This window comes from Panthera tigris, chromosome A2, assembly GCF_018350195.1.
Source record: "Panthera tigris isolate Pti1 chromosome A2, P.tigris_Pti1_mat1.1, whole genome shotgun sequence".
NCBI lineage: Eukaryota > Metazoa > Chordata > Mammalia > Carnivora > Felidae > Panthera > Panthera tigris.
The window spans coordinates 48,920,300-48,948,227 of record NC_056661.1 but is presented as its reverse complement, the minus strand read 5'-3'; the positions used below and the strand labels follow the sequence as shown (position 1 = coordinate 48,948,227).

At 37.6% G+C, this 27,928-nt stretch overlaps 1 protein-coding gene and 1 pseudogene across 5 annotated transcripts in view; both read right to left on the bottom strand.

Moving 5' to 3' along the window:
• Nucleotides 1-27,928, bottom strand: part of GRM7 (glutamate metabotropic receptor 7) — an 860,397-nt gene that overhangs the window by 273,679 nt on the left and 558,790 nt on the right. For 4 of the 5 annotated variants that reach the window (XM_042979452.1, XM_042979450.1, XM_042979448.1 and 1 more), the window contains one exon: nt 5,941-6,141. The exons of the other annotated variant lie outside the window; for it this stretch is intronic. In XM_042979452.1, the coding sequence (XP_042835386.1) occupies nt 5,941-6,141 (201 nt within the window). The remainder of the gene's footprint in view (nt 1-5,940; nt 6,142-27,928) is intronic. 5 annotated transcript variants of the gene reach the window in all.
• Nucleotides 1,112-1,458, bottom strand: LOC102953266 (annotated as a pseudogene).

Here is a 27,928-nt window from a genome sequence, read left to right as displayed (position 1 = left end):
GCATGATGCTGGGTGACCACAAGTGAATGATCACTTAACACAGAACAGAGTTAGAAAATGGGTCCAGAAAGAGAGACAACATATTAAGTCATCAGAAACACACAGAGCTACAATCCTGTGCAAAAGTTACCTCTAGTGAAAGAGGCAGTTCAATATATAGGCAGGATACAGGAACAGTTAAAGAACTCCACACCATCCTACAACCATTGGGAACAGTATTTTATGACATTTTGTTATTAAAAATGAAAAAAAAATGGAGCTTATGATAGGCTTAATAATGGCTCCCCAAGTATTTCCATGTCCTAATCCCCAGAACCTGTGAATGGTACCATACATGGTAAGACTTTTTACAGATAATAATGAGGGATCATGAGATGGGCGAAGACTATTTTAGATTACCTGGGTGAGCACAGTGCAATCATAATCATCCCTATAGGTAAGAGGGAGCAGGAATCAAAAGAGGAAGGAGGAAGGAGGAAGGAGTTGTGATCCCAGGAGGGCAGGCAGCCCTCACAAGCTAGAAAAAACAAGGAAACAGATTCTTCCACAGAGCCTGCTGAAGGAACCAGCCCTGCCTTCACCTTAACTAAAGCCCAGTGAGACCTGGGTCAGACTCTCAAATTACAGAACAATAAGATCATAAATGTATGTTGTTTAAGCCACTAAATTTATGGAATTTTTAAAGTAGCAATAGAAAACTAATCAAGAGCTGGAGGACACAGAACACCAAACTTCTTAATTTTACAGGTCACAAAGTATACTTAGGTTGAAATTCCTTGCCCCAGGGTCACTCATCTAACTAAACTAGAATAGTGCCTAATAACTGGATTTGGAATCCCCAATTAGGGGTTTTAATTCCAAGAACCACCTACTATATGTGTGACCTTTATCAAGTTATTCTTTCTGCTTCTGTCTCTGACTGTCCCTAGTGACACCTTTCTCCTAGGGTTAGTGAGGATCAAATGTAATAAAGTATAAAAAACTGCTTATTACCATGCCTTTTACATAACAAATGCCCAATAGATGGTAATGATATTTTTAACTGTTTTAATTGTTTTCTGTTTTTAAAGAAAGTTCTGCCTAGTTTTATTAAAGAAAAATTTTGTGTGATTTACTTTTCACCAATCTGTACTGGCATGCTTCTAATGATATCAGAATCACCTGGATCAATGATAGCCAGGGTGCACACACTCTAGTACTCCCCCCCTGCTGCGCCCAACTCAATATTATTGTCACTGCAGTGATGGACAGCGGTTTTGGCCAACATGGCATAGTACTCTATTTCAGATTTCCTCAAGGCTGGGCAGGTGTTGGACAAGATGAACAGTTTTTCTTAGCCGCGTCAGATCATTTCCAGTGTCTGCTTGTACACCAGTGTGTACTTTCCACTTTTCGTAATGAGTTGGAGCCTAGGTTGATCAACTGCACTGACTTTTTCATCTTCTTCATAGCCACCATCTTCCTGCCTTAGGGGCAGAACGGCCTCAATGAAGAGAAGCCGCCAAGTTGGCTGGGAGCGAGAAAGGAAACACTTCCATTTTTTTATCATTGTTTTATGTGCTCCTATCTCAAGACCAAAACACCTGCCTTCAGATATTCAGGCTGTCTTTTAAGGCAGAAAATCTGTCTCTCCTAACTGGTATCTTATTTTAATTTCTCTATCAGTGATTTTTTTTTTTTCCCAAAGAGTAGACTAGAGCCCATTCTGATGATGTACACTGACGTATGAATAGCATTGCTTTGGTGCTACCAAATTGAGTCAATGGGTGCATTTTGTGTGGCCAAGGGCACCATTTCAATTTATTTCTTCTATGTTTTATCTGAAAGCTATCCCCAGGGCCCACAAAAACACCCAATTTTATCACAAGAGAAACTCTTAAGCCTTCTCTGTATGCTAATCAACATAAGCTTTTTCAGTATAGAGACAGAGAAAAAAACCACATACAACATCGAAAACAAAAACAGCTTTTTAATACAGGATTTCCACTTTCAGTGAGCTCTAAGCATAAGGAAGAGAAACGAAATCTGGATTCCACATGTTATTAGCAAGAAAATGAGAATCCTATCATTTCACAGGAAGATATTAATATTCATATGCTCACCTTTCTTTTCTTCCACATTGGATGCTAGGATTCATGTTGTGCTTTGTGGTAATTCTACAGCTTCTATTCATTAAATACCAGGACTTGAGCTTTTCATAGTCTTTGAGATGAGAGAGCAGTAATACTGGAGGCCTGGGGCTCCAAAGGGTCTCTAGCTCACCAGCTAAATATTCACCAAAATGAGACACAGCGCCTAATCTTTCTCTCTTCTTACAATCTTTGTTAGGAGAAATGATTCTTGTCATGCCCTTTCCGTTCTCATTAAAGTTCATGCTTAAAAAAAAATTAAGGCAGAAGAGCTGAACACTTTATCTAAGTGATGACTGGTAATAGCATATTGTGTGGCTTTGACCTTTTTGATGGATTCTATAATGCAACTGGGCTTATTATTTCCAGGGTTTTTTCCGCACAGCTCCTTTTTAACAGCATCCCTGAACTTCTTGAAAAAGAATAAAGGGGATTGTGTTCAATGAAGACTATATTTTTAAAAAAGAAAAGATCAAAGAAGTCCAGAGAGGACAAAGAAGTTATCAAAAGAGAAGTGATCCCCTGTAGAAATGTCCACAGGTATCAGGGCCAGAACCCAAGGGCACAATAGTGAAGGAAGCAGGGCCACTTGACAAGCTGGGATATTGAGAGGAAACTGGATAACAGCAAGTATTTGTCTTCCACCTCCTCTATTGAATTAGAGTATCAGAATGAAATTCCTTTCTTCTAGGACAGAGAAGAATTCGGGATCTAGGTTTCCCAGATGACAAAAGAGTACTTTGCATCAAGGTATTTAGGATTTTTCTCTCATTTTAACACTTCATACACAGATTCCAGAAATGCTGCATTGATTTGTGTTTAATTATCTACTGCTGCTCAACAAACCACCCTAAAAATTACTGCTCAAAATAATGATGACCTGTATTTTGAAATCCAAGCAGGGCTCAGCAGGGACATCACCTCTCTGGTCCACTTATGTCAGAGGGGGCAGCTTGAAGCTCACATGCCTGATAATTGATGCTGGCTGTCAGCTGGGACCTCAGCTGGGACTATGGCTGGAGTACCCTCATATGGCCTGTTTGAGTTCTTGGCTTGCTCCCAACATGGTAGCTGTTTCTGTAATACTAATGTGTCAAGAGTACCAGGCAGAGTACTTATGACTCTTATGCTGTAGAAGTTACATAGTGTCACTTCTGCATTAGTCACAGGCTCACTCAGATTTAAGGGGAGGAAAACCAGATCTTGCCTGTCAATGAAGGAAAGCTAACGTCATTTTTCAAAAAAAACACAGGAAATGTGTCTTCCTTACAAAAATATACCCCAATCTACTTTGTTCTCTGGAAACTAACAAATCTAGATACAGACACACTTCACATTAAGTACTTCACTATATAGCAATGCTATAAGATTATGTATGTGAGGTAACAAATTTGTTAAATTTACATCTACAATAATACCATCTAGTTGGATGGGCCAACACAGACATAACTAAATCATATTTAGGCTAAAGTCATTGCATTCATTTGGGATGTAGGAAAAAATGGTTGTAAATGATAATGACAAAATTAGCCATCTTTTCTCTTACTGAATAAAAGAAGGTTAAGTACTTGGTGAACCTGTAGTAGTACTTTTAGGGCATTTTTTATTTCATAAAATGACGCTTTGGTAAATGTGAAGTTTAGAGTTATTAAATTGTATTCTACTCGTCTGGAACAAAACTCCCAGGGGTACAAGAAAGTTTGTACTAAAGTAACGTAAGAGCACAAAATTAAGCTGATTGAGACCAAGAGAAATAAAAATCCTCCATAAAACACGTAAAAAAGTCTCCATCCTAAGATGTAAGTCAGCAGGAATGATGCAGTAAACCCTTATCAGAAACTTAAAAAATTGTAGTCAAGGGATCAGGCTGTGGAGTTAGGTGCCCAGGTACCAAAGCAGGTAGCATCATTACTGTGTATATACTTTTGAACATTGTTGTTCTTAATTTCTCTATGAACCACTTTCCTTATCTATAAAAAAATTAAGGAAAATAACAGAATCTATATAATTTGGTATTAAGTAAGCCAACTCAAGTGAAGTACTTAGCACAGGATCTGGCACACAGTAATCATTTGATAAACAGGAGCACTGTGTCCAGTCGGATGCTCAGAAACTCTAGCTCATCAGTGGGAAATATCATCTTGACCAAATGAGTTTACAGACATTACCTGGAAAAAGAGTCAGGGTAAAGTCACCAAGGGAATTTGCAAAATCAATTGTTTTGTAACTAGGGTAAGAATGGCCATGCCATTGTTATACATAAATAAGATGTGGATACTAGGTGTTGTCCTTTCTACCAGGATCTCATTACTGCTAGCCCTCTCAGTGGGCAGAACTAGGCAGCACAGGTATGTATACATATATAACATTCACAAATCTATTTATGTATCTACCTATCTGCATGCATATTAAAAGCCAAGAGTTCATTCAGGTATCTCCCATCCAAACACAACAAGATTCCTTCTAGTTTTCTCTCATTCTTTCTAGTAACTTCTTTCTCTAACAGTAAGAAACATGGCTCTCATTATCTACAATATACTCATTATTCTCTCAATCCTCTCACATACATAAATTATTTTCTTAATTGTGAACCCACAAGTTTACTAGCTATTGTATAATAATTGTATACAGTTATTTTTTGCCTTTGGTCTTATAGCATACAGTCAAATACTATCTTCCAAAACTACGTGTGCTCATTTTTTATTCCCCAAACCCCTCGGTGTGGTTACATTGCTCATATATAATATATTTAAATTTATTTATTACTGTCTGTATTGAATTTACACCTACATGATGGCTAATTTTATGTGTCACCTTGACTAGGGATGCCCAGATAGCTGGTAAAACATTATTTCTGGGTGTATCGGTGATGGCATACTTGAAAAAGATCAGTATTTGAACTGGTGAACTGAACAAAGCAGGTGGCCCTCCCCAAGGTGGATGGGGGTAGGGCATCAACAAGTCTCTTGAGAGACTGACTAGAGCCCAAAGGCAGAAAAAGGGCCAATTCACTGTCTGTATTTGATCTGCGACAGGTGTGTTCTTCTGCCCTCAGCACTGTTGCTCCTGGTTTTCTGGCTTTTGGACTCAGATCAGGACTTATATCATAAGCCGTCAGATTCTTAAATGTTTACCTTCGACTGAATTACAACACCAACCTCCCTGGTTCTGCAGCTTGAAGAGTGAAGATAGAGGGCCTTTCCTGTCTCCATAACTGTGTGAGCCAATTCCTATAAATTAGTCTCTTCTATGTATCTATACAGATGTCCTATTGGTTCTCTTTGGAGAACTCTGACTAATGTGGCCCGCATTCAGGTTTATTTTAATTATTTGTTTACTTTTTGATAAGTGAAGTGTTCACATGTTGTAAAGACTCAAGACTATATTATCAGAGAAGTGGTATTTCTCCCTTATGCCTTCTACCTGATTTGCCCATTTTCCCACCCATCTCTACCTACTTCTCTTAGGTAACCAATTAATTTCTAACAGAGTTTTATACTCTGAGAAATGTGTGTAATCTGGGATGTGGTTATAGCAACTTACAATCATTACTTCAATTGACTTAGATCCCTTTCCTTTCCTCTCTCTCCTCCCACTCTTACTAATATTTACCAAAAAAGATAAATCTTAACTCCCAAGTATTTATTTATTCTTTCCTTCATTCGCTTATGTATTGTTCATATATTGATTCAACTATTTGAAATCTTATCACCAACCAGGTCTTAACAGTAAATAATTTAACTACATAACTCAGGAAACACAGGATGCCAACACGTAGAATTCCCCAAATCATGGATATTTGGTGACTCACCATTGAAATTAACATTGCGGATATACTTCAACAACTTCTTTCCCCCAGCTTGCTCCATTTCCGGACAGACCCCTCGGTAGTCAGCACAGAGATCCTTGTTCATATGATGAAGGGCATGAGCCATTGCATAGACTGCATCAATCACAAACTGAACTTTACCCTCCTGTTCATAGTTGGAATCTTTCCCAATTCTCTCCTGTCCTGCACATTAAAACAAGAAACATGCACACACAAAGATTGGTGTTGAGTAAAGCATCTAAATTTGCATTCACATCCAACTATGCTCAAAGCAAACAATGTTTTGGAGAATACAATAGTGCAAACAGCATATCCACATTTAGCTACCATATTAAGTTGTTTGTATAGTGTTTGGCATTTGACTTGGTAGTCCATTACACTAACCTTTCCGACGTATTAGACAAACCTGTGAAGCACACTCCACAAGATCACAATGACAGTTTTTGTAATAAGCCAACATACTGTTCAAAATATAGTGGTCCCATAGAATGAAGAGATTGCATGGATTAGAGGCTGGGACGCTATATTCAAAAGTTCAAAGCTTACTCACTCAAAAGAGGTGATGGATCCAAAGGAAAATGATATAAAATAAACTAAATTCCACACGTGAACTTCTGTATATCCACTCCACCTTTTGTCTGGCTCAATGGTTGGTATTCCTGACAACTCAGGTGCTCAGGCTAGAAACCATGTCATTTTTTTATTGTTTCCTTTTTAACTCTCCCACCCACACATATCTAAGAGAAGCCAAGTTCTATCAGCTCTATCTCTGTAACACTGAACATCTGCAGCCACACTACCAACACCCCATTTATGCCCTTCTATCTTCCATCAGGATGCAATCAATGCTAGATACCTCCCTTCATCTTATCTGGTCATTACTCCATATCCACGTTTCCAAATAACAGAGCTTATCACCTCATCCTCATGCTCAGGATTCTTCCATGTTCTTCACTGCCTACAAAATAAAGTCCAAATTCTTTCCCCTGACAAATCAGAGTGTTCATCACTTTGCCCCCATCTGCCTAATAGGAAGAAGAACTGGAATTAAGTGCCCTTCACTGTGTTGGAAACTTGGCACACATTATTCTTATTTCATTCTTACTTTGGGAGTTAAACATTATTTATCCTCACTCTACAGATAGAAAAGGTCAGCTTTATAGAGATTAAGTAACTCCCCAAGATCATTTACAGGTAGAATGATTATCATAGCTCAGGTTCGTCCAACCCCAAAGCCCACTACATCTTCTTACTACATCAGCCCTGCACAACCCTTTCCCTGTAATTTTGTTGTTGTTGTTCCAGATAGGTATGGCGCTCTATTTTTCTGAATATACCCCACCTCTAATGTCAAGTTATATTTTCTTATGCTCTTTACTTTGCCAGAAACATATTTCCTTCTTGTTTTCACTCGTCACAACTTAATTCCCTCTCTATGATGCAATGCAATGGTTTCCTACACTTAGTCATATTTAAAGATTTTCATCAAATATAGTAGCACTATATTTTAATGCTCTACTAGGTTTCTAGATTTTTTCATTTCCTTTTTACCTTATATTGCTATCAGCAAACACAGTATTTAGTATTTAGTAGATTCTAAACAATACTTGTATTAAATTATGCATTCATTAAGTACACGATACCAGGAACTCCCTTTAGACCTCTTGATCCTTTAGAAAGAATAATAATTATCCACAGATTGCATTTCACTTTCACAGCAGTATTTCCTAAATTGTTTTCCATGGCACATTTCTAAGTGGAAAAAAAAAGCAAGAGGAATGCTACAACTCCAGTCCTCTCCCCTGAAAAATCAAAGGTTCCTGACAGACACTGCATTACTTATTTTTAGATTTCTTTACTGACTTTTCCAAAGCATTTAATGTTATCAGAAAAATTATAATCTACAGGATGAAATTTCACAATTTCCCAAATTTTCTTGAATTTTTATTTTTCCTTTTCAAAGCACATATTAATATCTCATAGGGAAGACACTTTTGTGTTTTATATATATTTCATTTAACTACCAATAACCTCATGCTGCTGCCTGTCATTGGATCTAGGCTTTTCAGCGTGTGTACAGTAATTTTTTTGTAAAGTTTATTTATTTTGAGAGAGAGAAACAGAGAGCAAGCAGGGAAAGGGGCAGAGAGAGAGGAAGAGAGACAGAATCCCAAGCAGGTTCCACACTGTCAGTGCAGTCAGAAGCAGGGCTCCAATCACCAACCGTGAGATCAAATGAGCCAAAATCAGGAGTGAAGACATTTAACTGACTGAGCCACCCAAGTGCCCCAGGATTTTTGGTTTTTGAGTAAGATAAGATTGATCATAAATCCATAGTGCTACTTCCAATTGAAATTCATGACTACAGGGTTTTTGTTTGTTTGTTTTTGTTTTTTAATTAACTTTGGCACTCTTATACCTCTACTGCCTCCCTTTTATGAGAAAAATATTGGTTCTTAATAATACCATTCTGGTTATTTATTTGCTTTATTCCATAATATAGATCATGTCAGTATATCTTGTCTAACAGTCTAAAAAGTACAGTATATTAACTGCCTTCTGAAAATAGTTTTTCAATGTTTTGCCTGTTTTGGCGATAGATTCTAAGAGTGATTGCTTTGTTAAAGAGTACATTCATATGTATCTTTTGCTAAATATTGACACATCCCCCTCTAGAGTGGGATTGCATTAATTTGCTCTCCTACCAACAGAGGGTGAGAGTGTTCATTTCCCCAACCAACTCACCAAAGTATATCGTCGAACTTGATTTTGTCAATCAGACAGTTATGTGAGAAACAACTCCACAGTGCATTTTTATTTGTATCTTTCTTGGTATAGGGTAGGTTGAACATCTTTGCATTAAGAAGCATTGCTTTTTTTCCCTTGTAAACTGTTTATAATTTAGCGAGCTTTTACAAGAACTTTTCCTTATCTATTTTAAAAGCTTTTTATTAACTACAAATATTAAATCTTTGAGTTTAAGTTGTAACCCTTATTCCCAGTTGCTCGTTTTTCATTTACTTTAAAAAATTTTTTTAATGTTTATTTAATGTTTCTTGAGAGAGAGACAGACAGACACACCATGAGCAGGGGAGGAAGACAGAGAGAGACAGAGAGAGAGAGAGAGAGAGAGAGAGACAGAGAGAGAGAGAATCCAAAGCAGGTTATAGGCTCTGACCTCTCAGAACAGAGTCCAACATGGGGTTAGAACTCACAAACCGTGAGATCGTGACCTGAGCCAAAGTCAGATGCTCGACCCACTGAGCCACCCAGGCACCCCTCATTTACTTTTTACACACAATTTCCAAGTGAAATTTCTGTAAACATAGAATTTTTTCTAAACCCATTTCTTTTATCTTTAACTTCTGGATTTTTAATTTCCACCCTCAGAGTAAAGAAGATACCACGCATGTTTTCTTCTAGTCCTTTTATAATTTTGGTTTCAAAAATTAGGTATTTGATCCATTTGGAATGTATTCTTGTGCACAGGATGAGGAATAAATCAAAATTTTATCTTTTTCCATATAGCTATTGGGTTAAAACATACAAGACTTCATCTTCTGTCACAGATTTGAAGTTTCATTTGTAGTTTCACAGATTCATTACATATGGAAATTTAGTAATGAAGTCTATTTCTGGATTTAAAAAATCTGTTTCATTGTCTGGTTTGTCTATTCATGCACCAATGCTAGAGTTCCAATTATGAAGGGTAACATTTTAATAACTGGTAGAGTTAGACATTCTTCCACATAATTATTCATTTCTTTCAAAATTTCCTGGTTATTTTTGTTTACTTATTCAAATGAATTTTATTAATCGCTTACATAGCTTAAGAAAAAAAAACCTTGATGGTACATTAGGTTTATGCTATATTCATAAATAAACTAGAATAGAAGTCTTTATGAAGGTGAGTCTCACTACCTGTGTCTTTCCTCTTTCACTTCCTTCAACTGTTCAGGATTTCTCAAAACAAAAGTTTTGAGTGTTTCCTGAAAGTTAGCTTAGGTATTTCATTTATTTTTGCTATTATAAATACAGTTTTCCTTGCTATGAATTTCTCATTGGTTTCTGGTTACATATGTAAAAGCTATTCTTTGTTTGTTGTGGTTTTATTAGTTTTCAACATCCTATCATGAAACATTTTAAACACAGTGCAAGGTTGAAAGTACTTTACAGTGAACCCACCAACTAGATTTTTACATTAACATTTTACAATACTTGTTTTACAAGGCAATTCATTTTCTCACATTAGTTTTATAACCTGCTACTTTACAAATTTGTTATTTTTTATAGTACTTAAAAAAGGCCACCGTGAAGGCATTATGACCGCTATAAAATATATACTATGGAATAGGTTCAGACTAATAATTCAGGAGATCAGTTTCTATACTGCATTCATTGAGTCATTTATCCCAGAAAGAATACCTGGAAAATAATTGCTACATTTTAAATAATATAATTTGTGGAACACTGTAGGTTTTATGCTTGTCTTAGGGAGTCACCATGTAGGTGAGCTTATTAAAGGCTTTCAGAAGACTTAAGAGACAAGTTTGTCTTTCAGGCTATAATGACTTGAAAAATGTAACCTTATATCAAGAGAATCAGAAATGGCAAGTTCATTAAAAAAACAAGGTTAACTTTATTTTCTCAAGGGTCACAAGCACAACTGTTTGCCAATTTTCTCCCCTCCTTCTTTACTTGAAATCTGGTTGTCTTCAGATATTTGTACCGTGTGTGTGTGTGAGAGAGAGAGAGAGAGAGAGAGAGAGAGAGAGAGAGAGAGAGAGTAAGTAAGAAAGAGGGAAAGAGGGTTAGGGGGAGAAAAAGCGAGGAAAAGAGAAATATGATCTGAACCTTCTTCGAGCCTCACTGAGTCAATACTGATTTCTCTAAGCCAATCCAATTTCCTCTGCAAAGGCTGATTTAGAACAGGCATGGGACACAATTCTAGCTAATGAGATGTAAGCAAAGTTTGGTGGAAATTCCTGAGATAGTTTACTTGTTCTTATAAATAGATGTACTCAGTTTTATCAAAATTAAAACCCAACATATACCTTGCAATTACTCTGGTCATTTTGTGTTCCTCTGGTCATCATACTGCAAATAAAGGACAGCATAAAAATGTGCTATGTATATGAAACTATAAGTAAGCTGTAAGTTAGCCAAGCCTGAAATAACCCTACATTTTTTCCATGTGATGTATTAAATAATTTTTCCATGTAAGTAATGTTTAATACTCATTAATTCCCATGTTTTTATGAATGCTACACTTCTTATTCATGTACTACTGTATAATATCCTAGGGGTGTCTGGGTGGCTCACTTGTTTAAGCATCTGACCTCTGCTCAGGTCATGATCTCATGGTTTGTGAGTTCGAGCTCCATGTCAGGCTCTATGCTGACAGCTCAGAGCCTGGACCCTGCTTCAGATTCTGTGTATCCCTCTCTGTCTACCCCTCCGCTGCTCACACTCTGTCTCTCTCTCTCCAAAATAAACATTTAAAAATTACAAAATCTAGCATTAACCATCCCCCCACCCTAACCCCCTCAAAAAAACCATGAAATGAAGTTTTAAGAAATACTTTTAACATAGATTGAAGTAGAGGAAAACAGGAACATTTAATATGTTAAAAACTTTTTGTAGTGTTTATTCATTCTTGAGAGGGGGAGAGAGAGAGAGAGAGAGAGAGCGAACGAGTGCACAAGTTGGGGAGGAGCAGAGAGAGAGGGAGACACAGAATCTGAAGGAGGCTCCAGGCTCTGAGCTGTCAGCACAGAGCCCGACTTGGGGCTCGGGCACACAAACTATGAGATCATGACCTGAGATAAGGTCAGAGGTTTAACTGACTGAGACACCCAGGCACCTCAGAACACTTTTCAATCAACTGTCAGTTAACAGCTCATTCTTTCCATCTTTCTGATTAACTGACATATTGTCATATTCTTTTCTTGGATGAAGTTAAACCTTTTCAACTTATTTCCCAGGAAAGGGTCTGAGGTTTAGATAAATGAGGAAAACTCTGCAGCACTATTTTTACTTCTTCAGCAAAGTGGACTATCTTTTTTAAAGTCTTGTGATTTTCTGGAAATGGATCAATTCCTAGAAACAAAACCTTCAACATTGTCTCAGACAGAAATAGAAAATCTGAGGAAACTAATAAACAGTAATGAATTTAAATCATTAATTAAAAACTACCAAAAAACAGAACTCTAGCACCAGGTGGCTTCATAGGGGAATTCTACCAAACATTAAAGAAGAGTTACTACCAAGGTTAATAACTGTTCTCAAATTACTCCAAAAAAAAAAAAAAAACCAATAGGAAGGAAAGAATCCAAATACATTCCAGAAGTTAGTATTACCCTGAGAACAAAACCAGACTAAAACATGTCCCCCAAAATAAAACTACAGGCCAATATCTTTGATGAACCTAGATACAAAAATCCTCAACAAAATATTAACCACATTCAACAATTCATTAAAAGGATTTTTCACCATAATCAAATATGTTAAATTTTGAGATGCAAAAAAGGCTCAATATTCACAAATCAATGTGGCACACCTCATCAACAAAATAAAGGATAAAAGTCCTATGATCATCTCAACAGAACAGAGATCCCAGAAATACATGCATGCCAATGTATGTGGCCAATTAACCTATGATGAGGGAGGCAAGAATATACAATGGAAAATGCACTATCTTCAATAAATGGTGCTAAGAAAATTGGACAGGTACATGCAAAAGAATGAAACTGGACCATTTTATTATGCCATATATAAAAATGAACTCAAATGGATTAAACAGCTAAATAGGAGATCTGAAATCACAAAACTCCTAGAAGAAAAAACAGGCAGTAATTTCTCTGACATGGGCCATAGCAACATTCTTCTAGTTAGGTCTCCTAAGGCAAGGGAAACAAAAGCAAAAATTAACTATTGGGACTACATGAAAATGAAAAGCTTTTGCACAGCAAAGGAAACCAACAAAACAAAAGGGCAACCTACTGAATGGAAGAAGTTATTTGTAATCTATACATAAAATGTATAAGTTATATATCCAAATATATATATTGTGTCACTATCCAAAATATGTAGAGGGTGTATACAACTCAACACCACCACCAACAACAAAAAACTTGATTAAAAAAATGGGGAGAGAACCTGCAAAGACATTTTTCCAAAGACGATATACAGATGGCCAACAGAACATGAAGAGATATTCAAACGTCACTAATTAACAGGAGTGCAAATCAAAACCACGAGGAGATAGAACCTTACACCTGTCAGAATGCCTAAAAGCAAAAAGAAAAGAAATGACAAGTGTTAGTGAGGATGTGAAGAAAAAGGAATCCTTGTGCACTGTTGGTGTGAATGTAAATGGGTAGAGTCACTGTGAAAAACAGTATGGAAGTTCCTCAAAAAATTAACAACATAATTACCACAAGATCCAATAATTCCACTACTGGGTATTTACTCGACCCACCCCACCGCCAAATTGAAAACACCAATTTGAAAAGATCTATGCATCCCTATGTTTACTGCAGCATTATTTACAACAGCCAAATTACAGAAGAAACTTAAGTCCCCATTCAACAGATAAATGAATAAATGGATAAGGGATGTATGGTGTACGCGTGAGCACACACACATACACATACACACATACCACTAAGGAATATCACACGGCCATAAAAAGGATGGGATTGTGCTGTTTGTGACAACATAGAAGAATCTAGAGGGTATTATGATAAGTACGTCAGACTGAGAAAGGCAAATACCATATAATTTCACTCATATGTGGAATCTAAAAGAAAAAAAAAAGAATAAACAGAACAGAATCAGACCTATAATTACAAAGAACAAAGTGGTTATTGGCAGAGAGGAAGGGAGAGGGGGGTTAGACAAAATGAATGAAGGGGAAGAGGAAATACAGGCTTCTATTTTTTGTTTAAGTTTATTAATTTACATCCAAGTTAGTTAGCACATGGCGCAACAATGATTTCAGGGGTAGATTCCTTAATGCCCCTTACCCATCTAGCCTATCCCCTGTTCCACAACCCCTCCAGTAACCCTCTGTTTGTTCTCCATATTTAAGACTCTCTTATGTTTTGTCCTCTTCCCTGTTTTTATATTATTTTTGCTTCTCTTCCCTTGTGTTCATCTGTTTTCTATCTTAAAGTCCTCATATGAGTGAAGTCATATCATATTTGTCTTTCTCTGACTAATTTCGCTTAGCATAATACCCTCTAGTTCCAACCACGTAGTTGCAAATGGCAAGATTTCATTCTTTTTGATTGCCGAGTAATACTCCATTGTATATATACACCACATCTTTTTTATCCATTCATCCGTCAATGGACATTTGGGCTCTTTCCATACTTTGGCTATTGTCAATAGTGTTGCTATAAACATTGGGGTGCATGTGCCCCTTCGAAACAGCACACCTGTATCCCTTGGATAAATACCTAGGTGTGCAATTGCTGGGTCATAGGGTAGTTCTATTTTTAATTTTCTGAGGCAATTCCATACTGTTTTCCAGAGTGGTTGCACCAGTTTGCATTCCCACCAGAAGTGCATAAGAGATCCTCTTTCTCTGCATCCTTGCCAACATAGCATTCTGACAGGTGTGTGGTGGCATCTCATTGTGGTTTTGATTTTTATTTTCCTGATGATGAGTGATGTTGAGCATTTTTTCCTGTGTCTAGTCATACAGGCTTCTATTTATGGAATTAAGAAGTAATGGGATAAAGAGTATAGCATAAGGAATAGAGTCAATGATAGTGTAATTATGTATTGAGACAAATGGTGGCTACATGTGTGGTGAACATAGCATAACATATAAACTTGTGGAACCACTATATTGTGCAACTGAAACTAATTGAACACTGTGTGTCAACTATATTAAAAAAATAAATGAATTCTCCTGATTTCCTGCTCTATTGGTATTTGTGTCCAAGAGTCCAGTATTTACCTTCAAAATGCACACCTTTTTCACATTCTGTTGAATAAACTCTCATCTGTACTACACACAGATAATCCATAAACTCTTTCACTATCAGAATTTTTAGTGTTCATTCTTCTGGTGAAGGATTCTCTTTGAATGACCTTCTTAACCCACTCATTTTTGCATACTTCTTTCTTAGAATGTATGCCTTAGTTAATATGCATAAGCAAATTTTTAGAAGAAAAAAAGGAATAGAAAATGCAAGACATTATATATGGTAAGTTATTAATATAAACAATCTCATTTCACTGAGGAAACTAAAAGAAAGAGACGGCGTAGCAGGAAGTAAGGAAACAAAAGATGTTTGCTAATGCAGACTGACAAACTTCCCAGAAAGATTCAGCGGATTTGAACAAATGGTCTAATGCGTACCATATGTTTCTAAAGGAGTGAAAAACTGATTTTTATTTTGATTTAAAATATTAATTGAGGTTATTTGGTTTGGAAAGACCTCTCTCAAGTAATGCATGCTGGTGCTGACCATGTTTATAAACCATGCATCACTCAAATTTATTTTATTGAATATAGAGCCTCAAACTCAAATATTTCTTGAGGCTGACATGCTGAGTAGTTCTCTGTATAATTAACTATGGTAATAATGTTTGGATTTATTGCAAATGACAAGTACCTTAATAAACAGGAAAAGAGTATGTCACAGGCACTCAAAACAGAGGGAGGGCAGACTTCGGTCTTAACAAAGCTGCTAGATTCTGGGTAGGGGCAGCTCGGTGGGTACCCTGGGGTGCTAGAAAATGTTGCAGGGCTTACAGTTCCTCAGCAAGCCTTATCAAGATGTTTCTGTAGTCCATTCCATATTTTAAAATTAAATAACATGACTTACTGGATATTTTCCCCCCTTAGAGGTATACATTTCTATTTATACTATGAATGTTAGTGGTAAAACTGGATTCTGTCTTTGAGGAAGTTTACTTTGTTGCCATCTTTTTAAGCGACTGCATTTATAGAATCTCAGAAGTAAAAACCTATAGCCTGCAATAAATATCAGTCAAAGTCAGAAGGTTTGGATTGAAATCAAAAGCCTTCAACGTGGTTGTGTTTCTATTTGTAGGCACAATGTGGTTGTGCTTCTAGTTGTAGACAATGAGAAACACAACTCCTGATAAAAATGGCAAGGTTAATAATACTACAGGGAGCATGTATCTACTGCGTGCTTTCTATGCAGCAGACTCTGGGCTGAGCATATCCATGGCTTCATTTTTAACTCTCACAACACTTTCTTTGGTCAGTACTATTGACTTTTCCATTTACCATGCATTTCCTGCCTGTTACTTCACTATACATTATGGGCAATTAGCTACCTGGTTCCTTCCTTATGTGCACATGGAAAGCGATGAACTAGAACTTTTCCTCTTTATCTCTGTTCATTTTCAGCTTTAGATCCACAATGACCTCCAGGTTTATGCTAGTCATGACTTCTACATCCTCTCATCCCCACTGAATACTTCACTACAAGAGTTTCCTCTAAGGAGGAAACGGATGGTTTGGACAACCCCCACCATATCCTCCCCTTGATCTCTCCTTGAGTGGACAAAGTATCCAGAGAAATGACCAAAATGTTGGCAGAGGAACCAAGAAAACAAAGCAGAAATGGCAGTTGACTTATTAACTGATCCTCTACTTTAGATGACCAAAATTTGATTACAAATGAAGCATTAACATCCTAATGTTCTGCAGTGGATACACATGGAGTACTTGGTTATAGATTCATAAAGACTTCCAGCAAGGGAGATACACAATATCTAGCCACAAACCCTCATTTCTAATCATTTTCCATGCAGGATGCTTCCTGGGGGGAGCATTTAATTGTCACTTAAAACTGAGTTTCCTTCTGCAATTCCACTTCCAATTTCCAGGTAAGTGCAAATAAAAATACAAGCAGTGAGTAAATATGTGTGTGTGGTGGGGTGGGGTAGGGAAAGGCAGGGCAGGGATAGGGGGTTAGTTTTCAAACAATGTACTGGGGAAGAGGAATGAAAGGGCATGAAGTTTCAGACCCAACATTCACACACCTCAAACGTGTAGGTGGTGTTCTGAGAGACTGGACCAAGGACTTTTTTCACTGCCAAGAAGAGCCTGTTGTATGTAACATGAGCCAATTCAGTCAAGGTAAGAACACTCCTTCTGAAGCTCACACCAGGAAACGTGCTATACCAAACAAACAAAAAAAAAAGGTGTAGATTCTTAAAGAGGAGTATGGATACAGTTTCAATTTCTCATAGAGATTTCTTCTCTGATTTCTTCAGCTGAATTCCTATTTATATATTTTCTATTGCTTCTTCCATGCAAACTGTAAAATCACTAGCGAAGGTTTCTTTCCAGAACTGACTTAAAGATTAAGAAAAACTATGCCATAGATGACTGTTCTTAACCACTTCTTCAGCTATAGCTGCTGCAGTGATGGGGTCCTGACCCTGTGAAATTCTGTTTATGTCATTCCAGGAATTGTATTCAAGTTGAGCCTTCACAATATTAATTAACCAGTTTATTTTAAAATGCATTCAGATACCACATGAAATAATGGATCTGTGCAATCAGAGCAGCTGATCAGACCATGAATTCAAAGGCTTATGGGTATTTTACAGTGAATAGTAATTTTGACAACAATGGCCTCACTGCTGAATCTTTCCTGTTCTTCTCCTTCTCCTTCCCAACCTCTTCCTCCTCATTCTTTTTGGCTTAGACATTCACAATTTATTTGTTTTAATTTAAAAAGATAGCATTGTATATGCATGGATGAGAACTGAAGGAGCATGCAAAACTAAAAACTTCACAACAGCACATCTTCAGACTAACAAAATGTCAACTTAGCTCTTCTGCCCCCACTGTGCTCCCCCCTTCCAAACAGAACCAACCACCATCCTGACATCTTCTCAACTTCACATTACACACAATAAAACCAGAATGTTATATATCCTTGATATAATACAATAATAAATGTATCAGTTGGTAAACATGTCCAATGTATGAAAAAACTGCCACACAGAGAAAGAAAAAGAATGAGAGGGAGAGAGAGAAGGGCAGTGAAGGAGAGAGACAGAGACAGACACAGAGAGAGAGGGAGGGAGGGAAAGATCTAGATCTGATCTACTGATTAATATTGAGGAAATACAGAAAACAGAAAAACAGGTAAATCAACGTTGCACAGATGCAAAGAACAAAACCATATATGAGAAATTCTGTAGTAATAGTAATAAGCTGTTTTATTCAACAATGGCAAGAAGTAAAATAATGGGGAGGAACATTTTTAGATTAAAAAAGACACATTAAAAATAGGGCACATGGACTTACTTTAGGTACACATGTGAACAAGCTAATGGCATGGAGATGTTCAAGAGAGAATGGGCAGGCTATTTTATAGGGAACTATTGTTTTTTCTTTGTTGTGTACATGTATTATCATGTATTTTTAAGAACTTTTTTTCAGAATTGTGTATTTAAATGTTTAAGACAAATTAAATGTCTGGGTTTACTTTAAATTGGCCAGTGAAGAGAGGAGAAAACAAAATAAAACATGAGGTGGGTATATGAAAATAAAATACATTGGTATAAATGGACTACTGCTAAGGTTTGGTGATGGATGCAGGGGGACTAATTATATTATTCTCTCAGTTTTTGTGTTTTCCAGAAAGACAACATGCTAAGGAAAATAAAAATAAAAGGAGAAGAGAGAAAAAGAGTACGAAGAAAAGGAAGAAGAAGAAAAGGAGCAGTGGAGGGGGGCCTGTGAAGGGTTGGGGAGGGGAAAGGAGGAAGAGAAAGAAAGAGAGGCAAAATAACAAAAAGAAGAGTATCGGGATGAAGAAAAGGGGAACTAAGCAGGAAGGCAGGTGAGTTGCATTTAACTGGCATCTACTATGTGCCACCCACCCTGCTAGACACAAGGGTTATAGGTATCAATACGGAACCCTGTCCTGTTGGCACTTTTCACAGCTCCACTCAAACGCTCCTGCTAAAAGGTTTCGATCTCTCATCTCAGGTCTGACAGAATGACTCTGCTTCCCAGGTATTTGTTAAGGGGCACACACACTGTAGATGCTAAGGCATACAAGCAGGGTCACCTGACTCCCCAGTCTAATGTCACTTCCTGGAAGCACAGTGGCCATACTGTGGGGATGGAGTGGTTCTATCTCACTGGAACCTTGACCCCGTCACCTTTTGAGCATAGGCAAAGGTCCTTAGGGAATTCATCCCACTGCAGGGTTTGAAAGGACTTCTCAAAATCTTCAGTCCAGTGAAAGTTTATATAAAAAGAAAAAGCTATTGTTTACCTTCATCTGGGCTCCATATCCAGGTCTAAGCAACTCTAAATCAAACAGACAAATATATATACATATACGCTCAACTCCCCAAAGGCAAGACTGTTCGCTACACATTAACATATGCCTAGAGCCAAAATAGGGCCTGGAAGATAGTAGATACCCACCAAATGTGTGTTGAATAAAGGATGAAACAACAAATAAGTATCTTGGGAAGGGAAATAAAATAATGAGCAAGGAGCTCCTGTAAAAGAGTAGAAAAGGAAGGTAATGATCCTTCACTGTGGATAATTGGGGTTTTTCAAACTGAGTTTGTATGTACCCCAAGACTTCAATTACTGCTTTCACTGGTGTCAATTAGTTAAGTAAAGTTGATAAAAATACTGTGAGCTTTTTTTTTGAAGATTAATTTTACTAAACAAAAAACCATATAGGTTTACACATACTTCTTCACACATACTTTTGACTAGTTAGCTATGACAGTTCAAAAATAAGACCAGTTTCCTCATACGAGGCCTTAACAATATTCCTAAGTGATGAGAAATGAAGTTAGAAGGATTCTCCACTCCCAAGTTCTGAAAACACTGCATTTAGCAATGTCACATTGCACCTGTGTTAAGAAAAAACAAATGACTGGGGTGCCTGGGTGGCTCAGTCAGTTGAGTGTCCGACTTCAGCTCAGGTCATGATCTCACAGTTTGTGGGTTTGAGCCCCGTGTCCGGCTCTGTGCTGACTGCTCAGAGGCTGGGGCCTGCTTGGGATTCTGTGTATCCCCCTCTCTTTCTCTGCCCCCCCCCCGAAGCTTGTTCTCTCTCTCTCTCTCAAAATTAAATATTAAAAAAAAAGAAAAATCAAATCACTACCCTGACAAAGAAAGCATCTTAACCAACTCCTAACCAGAAAGTTGAAACTGACAGTTCACAACTCCCAACACACTGAATAATTTTCCTAAAGAACAGTTAGCCACATCCATGCTACTTGTGGAACAAAGTAATTCAGTAGTAATGAAAAGAAAACTCTTCACAGAGCATATAGGGGAGGTTGTTGATGCACAGGCTTAGTTTAAAACACACAGGTTGCCAGTATGACTTAATTGGATCAAGGTCCTTCAAAACACCAACATTTTGAAACCAGTATGTGATGGCATTTCCATCTCTCCTACAATCAGCCCAACAACTGAATTAGGGGCATGTAGGCTTATATCAGACAAGCCTGGGTTGAAATTCTGCCTCTGTAGGCATTATATATGTGACTGATGCAAAGTTATATGATGTAAGCTTGTTTCTTAGTCTATAAAAACGTAGACATTATGAAAGAGAAGCTGGTTACATTCTCCATGTCGCTAGATAACATGAGAAATCTTGCATCAGTTCCAATGCTTCCAAGTTTACAGCCAGAAATGAGCTACCAAAATAGAGATCATGATTTACTTCAGCCCTACTGGGACTGATGCTTCCCAAGTTCACCTAAATCTCATGGGCACAAGCGATCACCCTCCTCCAGAAAATTCTCAAAACTAAATTATTTATGCCTCCTATCCAAGCTTTATGGGGTACTGCCTCTCTGATGACCCTTTACTTGCCCTTGGCCCTTTACTCACCCCTATATGCTATCTTGTGCCTTGCTGAACCACCAGCTCCTTCCTCTTCACATCTTTGGCTGTGCTTTCTGGGATTTTTAATCCACATTGATCATTCCTCTCATATGGTCTTATCCAAGTTTTCAAATACTTTCTTAACTAAAATCTGTTTCCTGAGAACACTGCTTCCCCTGTGACTCTATTAAGTGGAGATCATCTTTCTCCCTTTACATAACACATGTATCTCAGTGACCTTTTGCTCCCCAATACCACTTGCCTCCTCTAACTTATTTCTCCTTTTGTAAAAAAACAAAAACAAAAACAAAAACAAAAACTCCTGCTCCTTTGAGTCTTACTCCCTATAGGTCTTGACTCATTTGTTAAGAACTATGAAGGGTCTGAGATTTTACCATACTTGCAAGCCTACAAGTCACAGACACATTGGTGGAAGGCAGGAGACTCATGGGTCAGTGACCAAGGGCTTTATTATTCACAGCAATAGCGCTAGGTGGAGTGTCACCATTTGCTGGCTCTGACTCTCTAATCACACACACCCCTAATCACACAGGGTGACAGAAAGAGGGCCAAATGACATAGTAGGCTGTGCTACAGGAAGGGATCCCAGTGTTTTTGCCATAAACATGTCTGACCTTTGCCAGAAGTCACTTCCTCCACCTTCCAAGATGGTTTGCTACATAAACATCCTTGAAAAGGTAATCTGGAATGAGGGGAACTTAGTGTCTCTGCTTGCACAATTTGCAGAAACATGAGACATCCATGGACAGTCTCTTCCCAACAACATTCATTCTTCTCCTCACTTGATCAGTGTCTGGGTTTGAGACCCATATTTCTTTTCTCCTAACCCTCACTCTTTCCTGGGAAATCATATTCATTCAAACAACACTTACTATCATCTACTGACAAATGTACACTCTACCTCCAACACAGACTTCTGAGTTCTACACAGGCACTGAATTGCCTTCCTAACCCTTCCAGTTGATGCCTTATTGCTATAATGAACTCAACATGTCCAAAACTAAATAGATTCTTGCCTTTCCTACCTTCCAGATGTTTGCCACCTAAATAGGTGAGAACTCCTGCACCGGAAAAACTGTGTTTCTCCCAAGATCCACTCAGCACCACTCTCAATGTCCTGAAAAGCTCACTTTGACAGAAAGAATCAAAGAACTCTCTTGCCTTTTCACATCCAGTTCATTTAGCAAATGGGCATCACAGGCAGGAGACTGGATGGCAGGAGGATGGTCTGGTCCTCCAGACAGTAGAAGAGGTAAATACATTTCCCAATTCATTTTCTGAGAGCAACATTAATCTGGTACCAATACCAGAAAAAGACACTACAAGAGAAGCAAACTACAAACCAAGGTCCATGATGACAGTTGATACAAAACTCCTTAACAAAATATAGGCAATTCTAATACATTGGTGTTTATGAAAAAAAAATACATGATTAAGCATGTTTATCCTAGGATTATAAACTTAATATTTGAAAAATCAACATAATTCATGATACTGACTAAAAAACAAGCATTGCATCATCTCAATAGATGCAAAAATAGCACTAAAAAATTTATTAATGATAATAAAACTCAGAAAATTAGAATAGGAGGGGACTTCTTCAACCTTATCAAGTAGGTCCAACAACATTTATAAAAAATCTACAGCTATGATCATATTCACTGGTCCAGGATTGCTTTACCCTAAGACTGGGAACCAAGTAATGTACTTTCATTATGACTTCCACTCAAAATTGTACTGGAGGTTCTAATCAGTGCCATATAACAAGACTAACAAAATGCAATCAGATTAGAAAGTGTATGGAGCACCTGGGTGGCTCAGTCAGTTAAGCATCCAACTTCAGGGCATGATCTCACAGTTCATGACTTTGAGCCTCACATCTGGCTCTCTGCTGTCAGCACAGAGCCCACTTCATATCCTTTCTCTCTCTCTCTCTTTCTCTCTCTCTCTCTCTGCCCCTCCCCTGCTCTTTCTCTCTAAAAATAAAATAAAAATTAAAAAAAAGAAAGTATGGTGTCACAGATGACATGATCATCTACCTAAAAATCTATGAAGGAGCTACTGTAACCAGTAAAGAAGCATAGCAAATCTGTAATAATCAAGGTATGTATACAGGAGTCACTAAAAATACGAAACAAATACAAAATCACTATTTTGTGGTAGCATAAAAATATAAAATACCTAGGGTTCAACAAAAATATATACAGTGAAAATTATTGAGAGAAATAAATATAGAAGCATAAGATGTTGGTACATGAATAAACTCAGTATTATTAAAATATCCATTTTATTCAAGTTGATCTATGGGTTCAGTGTAACTTCAGTGAAGCTCCATTGCTTCTCTCATTTGACGGTGCACCCAAAACACACAGATGTGACAGGATGACAGCAGTGTCACCATATGAGAAAATTCTATTTTTAAAAGTATTTGTTTTAAGCCTTAAGAAGACACTAAACATCCTTTGGGGGTACCCCTCAGTTATAGAAATACATTTGGCATGGATTTCCTTCATCTGGAATAGTCCTACAATAAGTCTGCTCATCAGAAGAGACTTGAAAACCCACTTGGATGATCCTTGTACTTAGGTCCCATTTGCTTTTACAGTATGACATTATTTTTACCAAAACGTCTTTGATAGCAATATAGTACGGCAATAGGACAGCTCTCCCTTGTCTTACACATACCCTTTGCCAAGAAGTTGTGCTCTAACAAAATGTCACACTAGCTTATTAAAGACTCAACACACAAGCTGGTGAACAGCACATTGTTAGGTATGGATGGTATCCCAGAAGAGAAGAGGTGTTCTCGCAAAAAGGAACCAGCGTGTAGTGTTGTTTCTCCATCACGGTACCGATGAACTTCAAAACATCATCAATGCCTCTGTTCTCAGGATAAGCAGAAGCATAAGGGACCCGTATAGGGTTGTCCCCTAATAGGCTAATTATTAATAAAGTTACTATGAACATTTCTGCATAGAGGTTTTGAGGATAAAAGTTTTTATTTCTGGGGTAAATACTTAACAGTTGCTGTGTCATGGGATCATGCTTGTTTAACTTTTAAAGAAGTTGCCATGGGGCACCTGGGTGGCTTAGTTGGTTGAGTGTCTGACTCTTGATTTTGGCTCAGGTCATGATCCCAGGGATGGGATGGAGCCCCAAGTCAGGCTCTGCCCTGAGTGTGGAGACTGCTTGGGTTTCCCCCCACCCCTCTGCCTCTCTCTCCCTCTCTCCTTCTGCCCTTCTGCCCCTGTCATGTTCTCTCTCTGGAAAAAAAAAAAGGTGCCTTGTTTCAAAGCAGTTATATTGTTTTACGTTCTAACAGAAATGTATCAAGTGCAAAGCTTCTCCAGATCTTCTTCAACACTTGATGCTATGTATCTTTTCATGTTATCCATGTGTAATCTTACTGTGGTTACAGTTTGTATATATATTTTTTGGTGAATTATGATTTGTTTCATTTTTTTCAGTGACTATTGGCCATTTGTACCAGACCTAATGGCCTCCTTTCTTAAGTATCTTAGCAGTCCAGCAGCCCAGACTATGCCAATTCTCTACTAGACTGGTGTCACAGTCCAAGAGACCACAGGGTTAATTCGTGGATGATGATCAAATTCTATTTATTTTGAAACCATCCTATTGCCTGCAGCCACTAAATAATACTTTATAAGACAACTACCTCCAAGTTCTAATTTATGGCTAATTCTTTGTCATTTAGTATGTCTTTCAAGGAGTCAGAATGTCAAGTCTCTTTAGTGGTTTCCAAATGAACTACAGGTAGCAGCTTCTAAGATGTCTAAATCATATTCCTCTAGAGACTTAATTAAGCTTTTTATAGGGAAAAGTTAGGCATTGTTTTTGTTGTTGTTGTTTGTTTTTTAAATATTGTATTAGCCTTTTCATGCCAGGAGGTACCACTTGCAGAAGTCACTATTTACTAAAGTGAAGCTAAATGCTTTGGTTCAAATCACAGCTTTACAAGACGCTAGCCAAGGGACTCTGAGCAAGTCACCAACAAATCTCTTAAGAACCTTGCTTTTATCTTTCTTTTCTGTATACTGTAAATATTATCAGCTCTGCCAACTCTGCTGAGTGGCAGGGATGATCTATCATATGACCTAGGAGATATTAAGACAATTTAAAGGCTCTAAAGTACAGCTCACAAAAACGGTAAATCAGGACCCAAACATATGGAAAAAAATCCAATCTTGTCAGTTTTCCAAGAAATGCAAATCAAAACAGAGGTAACATTTTAGTAGTTTTCCCAGCAGCTGAATTAACATAAAGCCTGCAGCAAAAAAATTGGCAATACATTTCAATTGTCCAAAAATATTTATACTTTGAATCTGTAATTATAAAAGTAATGTGTGCTTTACTATTGTTTACCAAATGTTTCCTATGTGTTGTGCATTGTACTAAGCAGTTCACAACTTTGTACAGGTTAGCTCACTTAGTGCTTCTCCTTAAAACATAAAACCAAACAAAACTCTATCAGGTTTTATTATCATTTACATTTTACAAATTAGGAAACAGGCACAGGAATGCAACATCATTTAGGTTAGGCTTTGTGCTAGTACAGAGCAGGGGTGGAAATTGATTTAAGGTGATTTGGCTTCAAAGTCCTTATTCTTTATTACTCCATGTAACAACTTCTAGAAATTCATCTGGAGAAAGTAATCCAAAAGAAAGTAAAAGCAAGAAGTCTGAAGATATTTTCTAATGTCTTTTTTATATACCTGTTAACATTGGGCACAATATAAGTAAAGACTCAACAAGTGATGGTGTATCATATCATTTCATAGAACTATCACAGAATACTCAAAATAAGCAAGCTCTAAGTACAATATTGACGGTTTAGAAATTTTTTAAAAATTAAATTATGTGAATTTCTTATTGTCACCATGTTAGGGTTGTAGGATTGCCAGAATTTTTGGTGTGCCCATTGGAAGTTTTCTCAAGGACTATGAAGTAACACAAAAAGGCCTCCTTCCTTTGCTAAGACCATAGTGACAAATCCCAGTGATGTCACCAGCAATTCTGTGTTTCCAGGGAACCTGGGTGGCTCAGTCAGTTAAGCGTCCAATTCTTGATTTCTGCTCAGGTCATGACCTCATGACCTCATCTTAAGATGAAGCCACATCGCACTCTGCACTGCCAGTGCAGAGCCTGCTTGGGATTCTCTCCCCCTCTCTCACTACCCTTTCCCTGCCCATTTGTGCTCACTTGCTCGCTCTTTCAAAAATAAATAAATAAATATTTTTTTAAAAAGAAATTCTGTGTTTCCATGAGCACTAGTCAATAGGAAAGAACCGATGAGCTGCAATTCCTATTTTAAGGCAACAACACACATTCCGGTGTTAAAATCAGAAGAAAATTAGATACAGATGAACAATCAAAGAAACTCTCCCAGGAGAGGGGAAATAGTCTTAGTGGAACACTTGCCTGGAGTTTATTATGTTACAATTTACTCCATCAGAGAAGTTCAACTCCTTTCAAGGACAACTGCTTTTCCTTTCTCCATGTCCCTTCTCTCCTGCAGGGTAGCAAAGGCACTAAAAGATAGACACACTCTACTTTGGTTGGCCAACTCAGTAGTAGACAAGCCCATGATACAGAGCTCCTATCAGACACTGAAGGTTAAAGCAGATGTTCAAAGCCCATCTTTGGATCCAAAGCTGGATCCTCAATGTCTGAATGTCTTGGCATTACACCATTTTCACTATGAGCTGTCTCTACTCAGGAGGATGCTTGGAACAGAACAACAAACAAACAAAAACACAAATAACAACCCACACAGTGACATCAGGCCAGACCTAGGTTTGGATTCTATTTCTGCCACTTTCTAACCAAATGACCATGAACATGTGATGTCATGAAGCTCCCGAAGGCTTAGCTACCATTTTGTGCCATGTGAGCTTGGGCAAGTCACCGTGACTTCCTGTGCTTCCACTTCCTCATTTATGAAACAGTTAAAGAAATGGCTCTGAGGGTTGTTGTGAGAATTAAAAGAGTTAAAATCTGTTTCATTTTCCTCAACTAACAGTTGACAACAAAAATCTAATACTCATTTTGAGGATCATTATTGTCTATGAAAAGTAATTAAGCTAGTGGCTCATACATGCCAAGCACTCATAAACAGGGCTTATTGTAATTATTTTTAAACAAGATGCTCTAAATAAAAGTCTTAAATGTAAAAGTTGCAAAAAGCTAAAGCGTTTGTTCATTTAGATACGTATTCACGGATTCATTTGTCAGATGAGAGACTCCCATTTAAATATCTAATAAGCATTGGCTACTTTATAATTTTTGTTACTATGGTTTTTGTTACTATTGTGTTACTATAATTTTTGTTACTATGTTACTATGGCCCTGAATCTAAATTCTTCCTCAGAGTGTATAAAATGCAGCAATTCTTTAGTTATGAGAATAGCAATAATCAGTAGAGGGAAGGATATGGTCAAAGTTGGGAGGCTGATGTGTTCTTATTCCTCTGTTCCTGTGATTTTGTTTTTAAGAGGGAGGAATGTTTTATATATTATAGTTTATTGGATTTGGAGTTTCCACATTTTTACTTAAAATTGAGCACTTGTCAACTGAAACAAATGCAGATCTTGCTATGTTCTTTCTGTGTCTTGTAAAAAACAACATAATGGGCTTCTGAAACATTTAACATGTGCAGCCCAATAAATCCTACAAAGCCCTTGATTCAATCCATTTGCCCAAACTGACTCTATAAATCAGAGATTCTGTTTCAGTACTCTTAGGTACAAGAAACTGGACACCTTTAGGAAAACACAGGCACATATCACTTGCCCCCTTTCCTCCCTATTTGATCAATCGCATTGACATGTTTTATGCAAAGCAGATTTTTGTTTTAAACAAAGGAAAATAGGGGCGCCTGGGTGGCTCGGTCATTTGAGCATCTGACTTCAGCTCAGGTCATGATCTCACGGTCTGTGAGTTCGAGCCCCACGAGCCCCGCGACGGGCTGTGTGCTGATAACTCAGAACCTGGAGCCTACCTTGGATTCTGTGTCTCCCTCTCTCTCTGCCCCTCCCCCACTCATGCTTGCTCGCCCTC